The sequence below is a fragment of the Eucyclogobius newberryi genome, unplaced genomic scaffold (assembly GCF_026437365.1).
Source record: "Eucyclogobius newberryi isolate DKJ021-1_F unplaced genomic scaffold, fEucNew1.0.hap1 SCAF_9, whole genome shotgun sequence".
NCBI lineage: Eukaryota > Metazoa > Chordata > Actinopteri > Gobiiformes > Gobiidae > Eucyclogobius > Eucyclogobius newberryi.
The window spans coordinates 37,211,984-37,227,241 of NW_027316532.1; the positions used below are offsets into that span (position 1 = coordinate 37,211,984).

General features: G+C 38.7%; 1 protein-coding gene across 7 annotated transcripts; it reads right to left on the reverse strand.

Annotated features, from left to right (window-relative positions):
• Positions 1 to 251: 251 nt before the first annotated feature.
• exoc1 (exocyst complex component 1) lies at positions 252 to 9,654 on the reverse strand. Of its 7 annotated transcripts, none has more exons than XM_072438243.1 (21): positions 9,561 to 9,654; positions 8,935 to 9,069; positions 8,711 to 8,841; positions 8,462 to 8,621; positions 7,871 to 7,888; positions 7,021 to 7,208; positions 6,285 to 6,512; positions 5,788 to 5,920; positions 5,595 to 5,704; positions 5,113 to 5,181; positions 4,440 to 4,589; positions 3,971 to 4,079; positions 3,568 to 3,612; positions 2,669 to 2,832; positions 2,466 to 2,579; positions 1,886 to 1,965; positions 1,581 to 1,809; positions 1,258 to 1,441; positions 970 to 1,169; positions 700 to 894; positions 252 to 620 (listed from the first exon to the last, which is right to left on the reverse strand). In XM_072438243.1, the coding sequence occupies exons 2-21, from the start codon at positions 9,056 to 9,058 to the stop codon at positions 468 to 470; spliced, it is 2,784 nt and encodes a 927-aa protein (XP_072294344.1). In that variant the 5' UTR covers positions 9,059 to 9,069; positions 9,561 to 9,654; the 3' UTR covers positions 252 to 467. The 7 variants fall into 7 exon arrangements, with proteins under 7 accessions (XP_072294344.1, XP_072294345.1, XP_072294346.1 ...); XM_072438244.1 differs by having other exon boundaries at positions 8,935 to 9,066; positions 9,561 to 9,643; XM_072438245.1 differs by lacking the exon at positions 7,871 to 7,888.
• Between the last annotated feature and the right edge of the window lie 5,604 nt (positions 9,655 to 15,258).

The window sequence follows — 15,258 nt, forward strand, 5'->3', positions numbered from 1 at the left end:
GAGAGAGAGAGAGAGAGAGAGAGAGAGAGAGAGAGAGAGAGAGAGAGAGAGAGAGAGAGAGAGAGAGAGAGAGAGAGAGAGAGAGAGAGAGAGAGAGAGAGAGAGAGAGAGAGAGAGAGAGAGAGAGAGAGAGAGAGAGAGAGAGAGAGAGAGAGAGAGAGAATGTTAAGTCTGAAGAATAAAGTTTGGCGGTAACAACAACATGTTTTTCAATGCAACAATAAAACACTTAGAACATGAACACTGTAGAATAAATGCAAGACAGGTTTAATAGAATAGTGTGGCACAAAAAGAGAGAAAGTTACTTAGTGCATATTTAATACATTATTTATTAAAAAAAAAAAGAAAATGCCATAAGCTCTCATCCACTCAAAAAAAATAAATGTCATTATATACACTAACTAAGTAAATAAGATGCAAATTTCAGCCAGTATCATGTAGTGGATGGAGTCATTGTTGCAGAGCGTTTAGTGTGATTGGGCGATGCTAGAGAAGTACTCCAGCATGTCCTGAATGGTAAACTCCATGGTGATTCCAGAGCCCGGGTAGCATCTCCCTATTAAATCTTCAAAGTGCTTGTACTGTCTTATAAACTCATCTTGCATGGAGTGCCACACCACCTAGTGGATAAAAAGAAGCAATGTAAAGCAATGCGATCTATAAATGCGGAGCGTTTTAATGGAGCTGAGCAGATCTCACTTGAAGCAGACTCTCTTCCTCACACAGATGTTTGTCCACTTTCCTGTAGAGGTTGTCAAGTCCCTTCTTCACTTCTTTGCCTGGATATTCTTTGATAACTTTGCGAAGTTCTTGTTTATTGAAGGCCAGTTGATAGCTCACCTCCTCTTCACGCACACCCTGAGCGACACGTGCTTCCACTCCTTCAAAGAAATGCTACAGAAGACAGATTGCGTTTGAACAAAAAATACATACATTCATTTATATACATTTTTTGTCTTCGCTTCTTACATTGAGTTTTTCCAGAGGCTGACCCAGAGAGTTGATGACATAGGACTGGAGATGATCTGTGTATTTCTGCTTAGCTTCGCGTCTCTCTGCGTCCAAACATGAGATCTTCAGACGTGACAGTGTAGAAAAGATGTGATGAAAATTCTCCATCATCACAACATCGCGTGGCGTCTTCTGGCTTTCATTGGCCACTTTCTCCACTGTCAAGACAAAAAAAGATTTTCTAAGTAACATCAATAACTCACAAGTAAAAATCAGTCATCATCAATCAGAGTTCCTTGTGATTACCATTCATAAATACAGCTCTGATAAGTTTGACATAAGCTTTATCCAAGTCCCCACGGCGTTCAGCGTTACGAAAAATGGTTTCAGCCAGCTCGGCAAACTCTTCAAATCCAGTAACGAAAGGCAGGATACCAACTTTGCTCTTCTTTGAGATTTTAACTTCTTCCATCTGTCTTATCTGACCAGACTACAAAAGAAAACACAAAAATAAAGGGTATGGTATTTATCTCTAATAGAATACTGCAACCACAGACGTGAGAAGCTTTGATCATAGAACATTATGTCATTTCTTTAATCAGGAGGTTGTTACACAATGTGTGACTTACAATGCATTTATCAAAGTTCCTCTTGACCGTGACCAGCACATTTCCCAAAGTGGTGCTGAGATATGAGGCCGGGTCCACGTTCTCCGCTGTCCAAACGTGGTGACTCATTTTCACTAACATGTACAGGGAGTTGAAGCTGTCGATCTTGTCCCCCAAAGCGATGAGACTGTTCAGCTCCGTCTCTATGCTCTGGAAGAGTTTATTCATCATCAGACGCACCATATCTTTCCTACAATAAACACAGTTTGTTGAAATAAAATGGTGCATGAGTGACTTAGGTGTAAAATATCAAATCCACTGCTCACTCAGAAGACAAGGAGTGTCTTTGTTCAGTGTGATGAGATATTCTGGTCTGGATCCCCCCGTCTAGCTCCTCTGTCTCCGGCTGACAGAAAAACACAAATACACATCACAATTCAATGCATATATGTACAAATCAATATTAAGTATATGCTTAATAGAGACGAAAACGACCCTCTGCTCTTATTGTAGCTTAACTGTGCTGTTTAGTGATAAAAGTAAGTATTCTAACACCGAAGCAATTCATTATCTAATAGATGACAGATGTTTTAATTACATTCTTTATCACAATTACAAACCTGATTAGAGATGGAAGTTTTATTAGACAAAAAAAAAGATTTAATTAAATTTGGACTGAATAAGAAAATTATGATATCAATATTCTTATTTGAACTTTCTCTTTCTGTCCTGATGGAAGCTATGGATGTTATTGAGATATATTTAGTTTGTTGCAATATTTTTTCAGTCAATATTGCAATATCAATACTCTACATAGTATTGATATTGCAATATTGTATACACAAAATGAACAAAGTCATAAGCAATAGGCAATTTCCCAGTAAACATAAAATAACTATACTTTACCTGGGCGAGTGGCGGTATGACTGCTTGGTGCTGTTGCAGTTTAAAGAATTTACTGAGAAAGTCTTGTTCAGCAAGACATAACGGCTCCAACTCGCTGAGAACCTGCTCAAAGATCTGAAAGCACACAACAGTTGTATCTATGTTTGAAAGTAATACACACAAACAACAGAATTACGTAACGCATTAAGACTAGAGTATGTCACCTTGTCAAATTTGGTCCTGTCGGCCACGTCCAAATCAGAGGCCGACATGTTTCCCATGTCGAGCAGGGACGAGGACTGGGAGCGTCTGCTGTTGGAGCCCTGAACCGTGAGTTTGTTCAGACTCGAGGTGGAGCCCGTCAGTTTCCCAGAGCTGCCGTGGAGGCCTAACACGACACACAAGGTTATGGTTTGGAAAGAGGGTCACATTTTACCTGCTAAACACTCACAAAACCATACGCGTGGATAGACAGTGGTGAATAAGGTTGCACAATGAATTGAAAGGTTTCTTTTGATATTGGTCCGATTAGTAAAGTCAAACTAAGTTTCAATTTGATTGTAAAATTGACAAATTAAGTTCAAAATGAAAACATGCAGCTTTAAATTAGGTATAATCCATTTAACTGGGAGAAGTTATATTGTTTCCACAGTTTTTTGACAGTTTCGGGATGAAAACAGTGATTGTGGTTACGTCGTACTTACACACTCCAAATTGGAATATTATTTTTGGAATGAAAAGATTATTAAAATGATGTGTAAACTGCAAAAATCATCACATTTCTTTCTGTTCAAGATCCCGATCAGATTTAGTGGTTTGAATATCATCTAAATAATCTTAAAAGTTCAGTCAGATGCATGCGCATGTGTACAAAGCCCGTCGAGTGCAGCTTCAACAACCAGACATTTACAAAATATTGCACATACACATACATATTTCTAAGCATGGTTTGATGAGCAATAGAGGATGTATTACTACTACAATGACATTTAACCTCAGAGTACAACGCCGATCAACTATTTCAGGACTTTGTGTCATTATTGGTGATGGAGACAAATAGTAAAAAAAAATCACAATAAAAAGCCGTTTATTTACGTTAAAAGTCTTTGAGCTTGATACTTACTTTCAGTTTCCGTTTTGAGTGCACTCTCTTTCCGAGGAAGCGTGGCTGCAGCCGGTTAGAAAGGCAGGCATCAAAGACAGAGACATGTTAGGCTCAGAACATGCAGCAATGGGAGGGTGAGAGGTTAGATGTTCAGTGGCTTAAGAACGCTAGCACAAACTTAGGAAAACAAAATATATCATTTGTTTTCCGAAAAAAGCCGACACAGGACATACAGTAGATGAGTGATGTAAACTCACCTTACCCAAACATACAAATACAGTAAGCAAAAGCCATTTATTAATTTGAAACATATATGACATTAAAAGCATAAGGCAGATATTCATGTTGGCTGTAAAACAGTGAATATAGTGTACTCATGCAGAGAGGTCATTTTCAAATGTATTTGGATTTCAGGCCTTACCAAACTTGCCCTTTGCTTCCTTGCTTGTTCCCGCCATCTTGATCTTGGCAACTTCAAAGAAATCTTTAATTTCACGTTCATACAGGCGGCTCATGTAATCTACGTAAGTCTGTTGATTAATAAGAGAGAAAGAGTGATATTCATGGCACCGATTCAGACTTAGACCTGGTTTTTGCAATAATTAAAGATAAGATAACCTTTAATTGTCCCACAATGGGGAAATTCCAGTGTTGCAACACAGATTAGGCACAGAAACAGATTAGGCACAGAAGTGTAATAATAATAATAAGTCCTAGTTTTAGTAGTTGTTTCTGTCTTAGTTCAGTGCAAGTTTAGCCACTGTTCTTTCCCCCCCCCCAATTATTTCTGTTAACCAAGAAGTTTGTATTCTTTGGTTTGTACCCACCAGTTAGAATATTGATAAAAAAAATGTCATAATCAGTTTTATAGTAATAATGATGACACCCACCCTGGACAGGCCGTCATATTTCTCTTTGTGTGTGTTTTTCAGCCACTCCATGAGTTTGGCGTAGCGCAGCAGGTCTCTGTGCAGAGGGCTGTGTTTGGGCAGGCTCAACTCTGCCGTGTTCTGGGCCAGTGTGGAGCTCTGGTCATGGCCCTACAACACAAAATTATAAATAAATAATAATACATTCAAAATTGATCAAGGAATCCCGAAATATGAAAGACAAACTGCAACGTCTAAAATTCAGGTGCATGTCAGTAAATCAGAAAAATAAGAGCAGAGCAAGAGTCAAATAAATCACAGGTATTTGAATTATATTTGACTATGAGGGGAATTGATTGATAAACACCTCTATCATTGTTTAACCATGATGGACATGCACCTGTATTTTAATTATTATTTCTTCATCATCCGTCGTCATTTCCATTTTAGCTCATTCATACATGCACACAGCAGTCAGGCAATGAACTGGGTTAGCATGACAGCCAACCAACCCATGTAAAAAACTGTTTAATTGACGTGTTAATTTACTGCCGTTTGTAGCTTTAAATCAAAAGACAAATGCTATTAAATAGTCAAAGCAGTAGACCATGACCCAAACTCTCTTACATAAAGAAATGTAAGTTAGAATGAAGAATGAGAGGTCATCCAGAGGCAGACATGAGCAAGTACTCACTGGGAGTGACTGACAGGAAGACCTATAGAACTGAGGGATGGTCATTTTGAAGTAACTGAAGTGGTTGAACTGATACAGAAAGAGTAAAAGAGTAAGAGAGAGAAGAGGGGATGAATGAAGAGTGAAACGTGGGGTCAGAAAGAGAAGGAACACAGCAGATCAGAAAACCACACAGGAAATAGAGCTGTGGAAAACAGGAAGTCTATCCTAAGATACAGGATGTCAGAAGAATTTGGAAGCAGCCATGTGCCCCGCTATCTCCAAGTGCTGTAACTCTACTGTGAATTGAGTGAAATAGTTTCCATTTCAGTTTGTTTTTATGGTTTTGAAGTTGCATATTTTTTCTTGCACAATTTAAGTTTGTATTTTTAACTACAAACAAAAATCACATAACACTGTTGTTGTTTCTTGGAAAGAAAGCAATCTTGGTAGAGTGTCAACAGCAAGTTTAGCTTGAATTGCTTCCACGTGACTCGCATTACCTGGTGAACAAACACATTGTTGAGGTGATTGGTGAGGCGTCGGGCAAAGGTGTCTCTGAGCTCCGCAAACAGGTGCTGCTGCTGTTTTACTGCAGACAGCTTCTCATGACCTGGGAAGTGACATAACCGATGAACAATGTGCAGAAAATATGAATATTAAATGCTTTAATAACATTTCATTGCAATAACATACCTGGTCGGAGAGCCACATTCATGCACTGCAGAAGAGCTTCAGAGGCGTTGATACAGGCTTCAATCCCTTTGGGAGACGTAAGATCTCCCTCCTGTAACGCTCTGATGTGTCCCTTTGACAAGTCCAGGTAATTCTAGAGAGATAAATAGCAATTATGTCCACACACCAGTATCTTAGGGATTTGTTTTAAATTGAAGGCAATTACATTTGAAATGTATACATCAGTTTGATAGACTAACCATTAGTTTAGTCTTATTATTCTTATATTTGAGATGGTGGTGGTCCTTATTACTCATTCAAATTCCAAATTGTTACTTTTTTTCAGTTTCAAACACAGTATTTTTAGTAACAATTACTTCTCTTGCTTGTCTTATACAACCCACTAACAGATGCTATGATTAAAAGACATCTGCTTTTACACCCGGTGAAATGCTTTGCTTATTAGTGCATTTCAATTGAAATACAGTCGTAATTATAGATATAAATATATAATTTACCACTAAGAACTGAATCTCATCAAGTAGTTTTCCGTTGTTGGTGTTGCTGATCTGAATGAGGCGGTTGCTCTGGGAGATCTGGTCCATTTGGTCCTTCACGCTCTGCAGCATCTCTTCGTAGCTGCTCAGTTTCCCCTCAATCGTGTCAACCTCAGTCAGTGCTTCATCCAAAAGTTGCATTAGGATATTAACCTGCTTCTCTGACGCCATAATGGAATGGATGTTGGCCTGGAAGAAGGGAGGAGAGTAGGTTAGGATTATGTTGTTATGGTTACATAGAATAAAACTGATTCCACTTTTTCCACTTCACAACAGTAATGTTCAGTCATGTGTCAATGTTTATAATTTTGATGTTGTAAAAACTTGATCTCCCCTTTCCAGAGGCCCCCAATGGTTATATAGGATCAAACGATGGCTCAGTTATGCTTCATTATTTCTTTTGAGCACACATTTTGACTACTCTTCCCAACCATATATTGCCTTAAGTACCTTAAACATCCAGTGTAGTAATATGTTCACTGAAAATCACAATAAATCACAAAAACTAACTCCACTAAAGCCTATATCAGGCCTTACATATGAACAAGAAAACATTGAACTCTTTTTGTTTCACATGTAAAGGCCTTGTAATTCCAGGGATAGAAACCATAACATTTTGTAATTGTATAACGAAGATCAACCCTAAAATTCTGCCTTATACCTCAGTTTCAAACTACAGGCTCATTATGTAACTGACCCCATCCAGGACTTGCAGTTCCCTAGAAAGTTGCTCTGCAAAAGCCTCCGCGTTGGAGATGGCGTATTCGCACATCTCCATCATTCCCTCGATGTCCTGCTCCTCGCGGGTGCTCAGTTCCTGGTACTCATCAAGAGAGTCTTCATCGCCCCCAGCAACACTCTGGCTTTCTCCACTTGGAACTGATTCTATGAAAAAAATATATACATTTATCTAATTATTGACTAATGTCATGACATATTAAAGAGGATTCCTTGATTAACATAAAAATAGGGAACAACCAGGAAGGGGTGATAGGAGGAAAACTGGACTTACAGTTGAACAACGTATGATGTAAGGCTAATAGAGATGTAGTGAGGATGCACAGTCAAGCTAAAGATGGGTAAGCAGCAATAAATCAAAGTTGGCAAGAATAAGAGCAGCATGTTTCAATACCATTTACTGTTGACTAAATAATGCATCATTTTCATTTGATAAATATCTGCAAATTAATATTAATCTGAGACCAGTTCAAATAAAACATAAAACATTTGCAGAACTGATCATAATGCTAACAAAATAATACGAAACTAAGTCATGATTAGTATAAACTAAATCTCACTAAAGTGCACATAACTTAATACATACTACCTGAAGTGTTTTGACGGATAAACAAAGCATTTACTGTTGATAGCATTTTAACACTAGGGTGAATCAGCTATACTGTGCAATTATTTATGCTTGTAATGTTTAGCTAAATGAACCTCTTATTAGATGATGTGGTGAGTTTAGTGAATGGATCTGTATCATGTATTTATAATAGAACTTGTTACGATGAAGAGGAGTGAGGGGGAAGTCAAGTCCTACCAACCTTCCGCTTTAGGAAGTTCTGGCCAGAGAAAAGTCAAGAGAAAAAGTCAGAATAAAGAAGAGTTTATCACTAAAAGCCATATGACAAACCAGGATTCAAAGAAGATGCAGTGTGTAAGCATAGTTGCATTAAGTAAATAAATAACACAAGCAAACGTAACAATTAGCTGCAGAGTTAACAGTAGCAACATAATACAGCAAGGCATGCATTTAAAGAAGACATATTATGCTTTTATCTGATATATACTTATAATCTAAGACACCTCATCTCAATTATCGTTTTATATTATTTTAAATTGCAATATTGAGCAAAAACGGCAGCTTTGAATCGTACGTGTGTCACTATTTAAGAAAGAAAGCTCTGAGAATGAAGTAAGTAAAGAGCAGTGGGCGCATAAGAGGGTTAAATGGCATCTTGATTAAACATTACTCAAACAGGGCTTAATCCCTCCCAGTGGGTAGATGAGAAGGGGGAAACAATTACAACACGGTTAAAAGGTTTTAAAAGTCAGTTTTGTATAATATGTCACCTTTAAAGGACATTAAACCAAACCATGTGATCACTAATGGTAAAGTGTAATATTGCCCATACCCTCCAGCAGCTGAGGACTGACATTCACAAATTCAAGCTTCTTTCTCAAGTATCGTTGGTTCAGTTTCCAGATGCAGGAGATGAAGGAGTTTTTCTCAGCGGTGCTACTGGCCACCCACTTGTACACCTTCTCAAAGTGCAGGTCAAACTCCGGGTTTTCCTAATACAATAGGCAAATACAACAGACTGTGAAGATGGTGGTTTGCAGGTACATTACTGAAAGGTTGAACAGTGAACTATACAATATACCTTGCTTGCATCTTTGGCATCTACTTCAGTCAAGTCTCGAAGCTCCCAGGTGTGCTGTCTTTTATAAAAGTCCCCCTTGTCAGATTTTTTCACCTTTACGACCTTCACTTGAACTGGTCTCTCTGTGGTGACTAAACAAAACATACACATTATTATGGTTATTACACCGGTGTTCAATGAGGAGTTTGGTTGGACAAAGGTAGTTTATTGACATCTAGTATTACCCGTGGCACACAAAAAGCAGTTCTTCTTCTTCTTCCCAGCTTTGCACACATTAACGATACCGAGGAGCCGCTCATCGTTGGGAGTGAAGATGTCCCTTTGGAGAGCATGCTTTATGGCTGTCATGGTGGAGGCTGCTGTCACATGGAAAACAAACAAGATCAACAATATTACCACACTTTAATGCAGAGGTGATATCGTTTGTCCAGAGATCAGTCATAACAAAGATTGAATGAAGTGGAAGAACACCAGACCAGGTTGTTATTTACATTAAAGACAGTGTTTCATACATTTTTGTTACACGACATTTGTGGACAAACGCAAATATTCTCATTTGTTATTCAAAACACACCCGCGTTTGAAAAGCTAACAAACCAATCACTGGGTGAAAACCATTGTCTTGTATAAATTATAAGGTTTCACAGACATAAAAATCCCACTAACAAAGCAGAAGACGTCTGCAGAAACAGTGTTAGCTTATACAATGCTAGCTGGCCAAGAAAACACAAACTACTGGATATATTGATCTCGCAGCGGATGCATTTGTAACATGATGGATACAGTGGTCAATGTCTCATTTAAAAGTCCTCCAATGTGAACAAATGTTTAAGATAAAGGCAGCTATTACCTCGTCACACCGCCACCAGCCTTTAGCCGAAAGCAGTAGCACCCTCTTGTTTCCGGGTTATGTCACGTGACCATCACACGCAATCCCACGCGCCCAGACAACACTTTAGTACTGTATTATAACTAAGAGTAAGACACGTACACAATGTCTTCACTGCTCAAGGTGGAACTCTAAAGTTAAGGTTCAAGTTATCAAACCAATCAAATCAATTTCCTCATAAAATTAGGCTATTTGTATTTCATTATAAATAATACTAGTATTTTTCCCTTCTCTTTGAACAGTTGTTTGTATAATGCACATCCCAGTTTGGGTTTAGATTATATGGAATAGAGAAAACTGAACTGTGGGGAGCTGTTTTCCAGTTTAATCAAATCACAATGTATCAACATTAGGGTCGAGTGTCCTCATTTGCATATCAGAAAATGAAGACATGCCATGAAATGTACACATACACCAACAATAACATAATAACAGATACATTCGCTGTGATGCAGATTATACTGCCCTCATGATGACTTCTAAAGCAAATAATGCTATATTAACAGCAGATGGCATTGTTGAACCATCTGAAATAGTGTGAACATGTACTCCTTCACAAGGCTATACATTTATATATAAAGTTGCCTATATTTGGACTATTTATCCTTATTTATATAGGCTACTCTTGCAATCCCTGAATAAAAACTGTGCACGGCAGTATTATGAGGCATATTTGTATTTAGCCTCAGGTGGGCATCCCAACATTGATAGGGTTGCACTGGTTCTATAGTGCAACACATATTATAGCCTAATGCAAGTCCTAAAAGATAAAACACTCTATGCTCAAAATAATTATTTTTGAATGGACATAATGTACCATCAAATTGCTGTAACATCTTGGTACAACTAATCGCAGCGAAATCATTATTGCACCTAACATTGTAAGTCCACTGTAGGCTCAAATCCCAAATTATGTATAAATATGTTCCATGTTTGTCTTTCATCACTGCCCCAGTTACTCTGTGATACTCTGTGAATGTCTAAATGGCATGAGGCTGTTACAATAATGTTTATAACATGAATGTAAAATCTCGGACAGTTATAAATCATAGACAGAAATGGGTATTACTCAGTAACATTTAGATCCACTTGTGTAACTTTAAAGTATTATTCTTCTCAGAGGTTTTGGACACCATACTTTTACTCCTACTTGAGTAAAATATTGTACAGCGTAACAGTACTCTTGAACTCTTTTTGGTTCCTCTTCCCACTGTGAGAAAATCTTCAAAAGACAAAAAGCTTTATGTCGACAATATTATGATTTGAACATTTGCGTTTTTTGCACTTTATTATTAAGTTATTTCATTTTTGTTTTTTATAATTCTTCGTGGTTTGTGAAAATACCAAACTTTGTGCCTTATTTTTACAATAACTTATAAATGATATTATAGTTACGCAATGCACAAAGTTACTTTTACTTGAATATATTTTCCCGAACGAACATTTGTCAATTCATATTTATATGATGGTAATAGAAAGATTGCACAGCGGGTTGTGTTCTTCTCAACAGTGTGAATTGAGTCTTGGTGCTGAATGAAAGAATGAGTGAGTGAATAATTGAAAGAACTTGAATAGTGTTATTTTTTGGACTCAGCAACATGGCCCATTATTATGATTCATCTACACTTAATGCAGCTTTATATTGCATCAAAGAGGAAAGTAGCTAAAGCGTATTCTGATTGATTGATTGATTGATTGATTGATTGGACTGGATGGTGGAGGTCGACCAAGATGAGGTCTTCCTCAATCGTCCAGTAGCAGAATTCTAATTTTCCTTTGCCATCAATCTGCCTTTTACAGTGTGATATCCTCCAGTTTTATTTTGTTTGTAGCTGCAATTACAATGTACTGAAACATGTAAAGAACACTTTCTTGAAGAAAGAAAGGGTCTTTAATACACATCACCCATATTATTTAGAATGAAAATAGTTTTTTCTTGGGTGCTAAGTATTCTGAGGATACAAAACAGAGAACATAACTGTAGTTCATGCCCTATGGCGCTGTCTTATTTGTTGTTTGCATGAGGTGTCCCCATAATAATACACCTGATGATGGCTCAGGAGCCCCAGAGTCACAGAGACATGAGCCTAATGAAGCAGTGCATCATCAGGGGACAGTGATTACATCTGTCTAATCTCCATTTGACATTCACACAGCTGATCAGGACCCGATAGCATTTCTATTTCTGTTTAGATCTGAAATGTTTCAGGTGCTATCTGCTTGGCATTTCATTCTGCCTTTTAATACGCCTGAAGAACACTGTGTTTGAGCCGTAGTTGAGATACAGGAATATGTTCATACTTGATGCTTTTGTGAGAGAGCCTATTATAGTTTTGTTTTCTGCAATTTTATGGAGTGTTTGTTGAATTTTCACTTCCAGTTTAGCGTTGTCGACACAGTAAATAATTTGCCTTTAGGATCCATTGATGAACACATTTATGTACCCAATCGTGAAGCATCTTTCTCTAAGTATGTGAGCGACAGAGTATACATATGTACAAAAGTCGATACGTGTAGTTCAGTCCATTTATTGTGTATGTTATATTCTTAGTTATTTACCTATTTTACCCACTACATGTTTAGTATTTCATAAATGTGTATGCAAAATTTGTAATGGTACCTATTTTGTCCTATTGTGTCCTTATTTTGTTATTTTATTTCAGAGTTTGTCATTGACCATTCATAACTTGAATTTAAGAGATTAAAACAAAATTACATTTTAATAAGTTTGCTGTTCAAAATATGCTGTTCTATAAATAATTTGGTTTTCCTGCTTGATTGTGAATTAAACCATGGTCAGTGGCTCTTCTAACATTTTGACATTGAAATGAAACTCCAGCATTAAGATGAAAGTTTCAAGTTTAGTTGAAGTCTATAGGTCTAATCTTGTGTTGTTATGCTCTGGTGGACAATTGATGTTAGACAATAGCTACTGTATGTTGTTTGGGTTGATCAGTTTTCTCAAACATCCTTTGTTTGTAATGGCATTTTTTCTCCCACTCTGCCCTTTGGTACGAGGAAAACGACAAGATATACAAAGCCAAAAGTGCTTTTTACAGACACAGCCCACTTTGGTAACCTGACGCCAAGGTAACGTCGTCAGATAACACGCTAACAGCAACATGTAGACCGCCCAAACTACTGTGAGCAAGAGAGCTGCTATTACATGAGCAATGCTGCATACAGCTCTCTGCTTGTTAGGCCTTGATCATTTGTGCCGTTTGGTTTTAAAGTAATCATGTAATTTAAAATACGCATGTGGATTTGTCTATGACTTAGAGGGCAGATCATCAATAGAAAATTTTCCGCAGATTTACTACTATATCTTGTCAGTTGAGTTTGAACAAATGCAAGGAAAGCATAAAGCGTGCACACAAAAAGAACATTGTCCACTTTGAGATAGGGAATAGCTTTAATACACTTAAATACGACCCTTCTGCTTCTAATCCATATTAACTCACTGTTTCCTGCATGAATCGTAATACTGTCAATAATATCAACGAAATATTAGTTATAAAATACCACAACTATTATATCTCACTTACTTATATCGTTCCTTACTCTCAACACAGAAATATTATGATTGATCTGGAACAGCCAGCATCCACACAAAAAGCATCACAAAAGCAAGAAACAGTAGCTAGATATAAATAAACAGCAACGAAGGGGCCAAAATACTTATATTCCTGTATTATTAAACTGCAAAGGATAGAACAATGCCAGTGTCTGATGTAATGACATTTTATATTCAGATTACTAATTCTAATCTCCCTTCAGTACCGCTCTCTCTCTCACCTGGAGAAACCTGGCCATGCTGTGAGGATTCTGTTTCTCTCAACACCATCAGCCGCTGCTCCTGAGGGACAAGCTGGAGACGGCTGGTGTGGATCCAGACCTGGCAAAGTGAATCCTGGACTACCTCACGAAACCAACGGGACTGAGTGTCTGACACTCGGACCTGCAGTGTGGGGGCGCCCCAGGGCCCCGTCTTTGCGCCCTTTCTCTTCACCCTCTACACTGCAGACTTCAGACACAACACGGACAGCTGTGTCCTGCAGAAGTTCTCTGATGACTCTGCCATCATCGGACTCAACACGGCCGACGACGATGTGGAGGACAGAGGACTAGTGCAGGACTTGTGGACTGGTGTCAGCAGAACGACCTCCTCACCAATGTGAGGAAGACCAAGGAGATGGTGGTGGACTTCCACAGAGGCCACTCTGCTGCCCCCTCACCAGTGAACATCCAGGGAAGGGACATTGAGAGAGTGACTCATACAAGTACCTGGGTGTTCATCTGAACCACAAACTGGACTGGACTCATAACACAGACGCACTGTACAGGAAGAGCCAGAGTCGGCTCTACTTCCTGAGGAGACTCAGTTCCTTTGGAGTGACAGGGCCACTCCTGAAGACCTTCTACGACTCTGTGGTGGCATCAGCCCTCCTGTACGGTGTGGCCTGCTGGAGCAGCAGCATCACAGAGAGGGAGAGGAAGAAGCTGGACAAAGTCATCAAGAAGTCCAGCTCCGTCCTGGGCTGTGCTCTGGACTCGGTGCAGGAGGTGGGGGACAGAAGGGTCCTGGCTAAACTCACATCTGTGCTGGACCATGAGTGTCGCCCCCTGCAGGACACTCTGTCCGCTCTGGAGAGCAGCTTCAGTGAGAGACTGATCCACCCTCGATGTGTGAAGGAGACGTTTCACAGGTCTTTCCTTCCTGTTGCTGTCAGACTCTACAATAAAAACTCTTAGCCCTGAATATGTGTCATTCAGCTTTTTATAATTCATGTGCAATACAGTAATAATCATGCGCAATACTGTGACATAATGTTAATAATCCCTAGTGCAATATTTTATGTCCATATGTTATTATTATTAAGGTTATGAGAGTTGTTTCTAAGTGATCTGTTTTTATCACTATACTTCTGCTCCCAATCTGTGTTGCAACACTCAAATTTCCCCATTGTGGAACAAATAAAGGTTATCTTATCTTGTCTTAATAGCCTTTCTTTTTAGGTGACCAATTTTTGGAATGGGAAGTATAGCGAACTTCCAGAGGGTGACGGTTTTGCAGAGTTCCAGAGAAGATGTGACAGAATCCACAAGTTGCTCTGTGCAGTTTCTGCAAGTTTCACTGCAAGTGAAATTTTAAATAAATATTAAGAAATCAGAGTCGGAAAAGGTTTATTGCCATTGCTTATGAACAGAATTCACAAACAGGAACTTGCTTTGGTGATACGGTGCAACACAAAACAATGAACAATGATAAAACAACCTATATAAAATCAAAAAGAAAAAACGATTTAAATCTGCTATAGGATGAAAATAAATAAAAAATAGGCTTTCTATGCACACTAAATTTACAGTTGAATTTACAGATTTAGTGCAGTGCGTGATGGATTAAATTATGACAGGTGTTGGAAGTGTTCATGAGTTCAACAGCAGAGGGTTCTGGTCCGAATGGACCGTAGCTTCCTGCCTGCGGGGAGTGGCCTCCTGCCTGAGGGGAGTGGCCTCCTGCCTGAGGGGAGTGGCTCAAATAATCCATGTCCAGGGTGAGAAGGGTCACGGCTGTGATCCGACCTGCTCATCCCAGAGTCTTGGAGACATACAGGTCCTGCACAGGTGGAAGTCTGCACCCGACCACCTTCTCAGCGCA

Coding starts and splice junctions, on each gene's coding strand:
- exoc1 (XM_072438243.1), bottom strand. CDS start 9,058: ATGACAGCCATAAAGCATGCTCTCCAAAGGGACATCTTCACTCCCAAC. Junction 4,080..4,439: donor AATATGACGGCCTGTCCAGG/GTGGGTGTCATC, acceptor ATTAATCAACAG/ACTTACGTAGATTACATGAG. Junction 621..699: donor AGGAAGAGAGTCTGCTTCAA/GTGAGATCTGCT, acceptor TTTATCCACTAG/GTGGTGTGGCACTCCATGCA.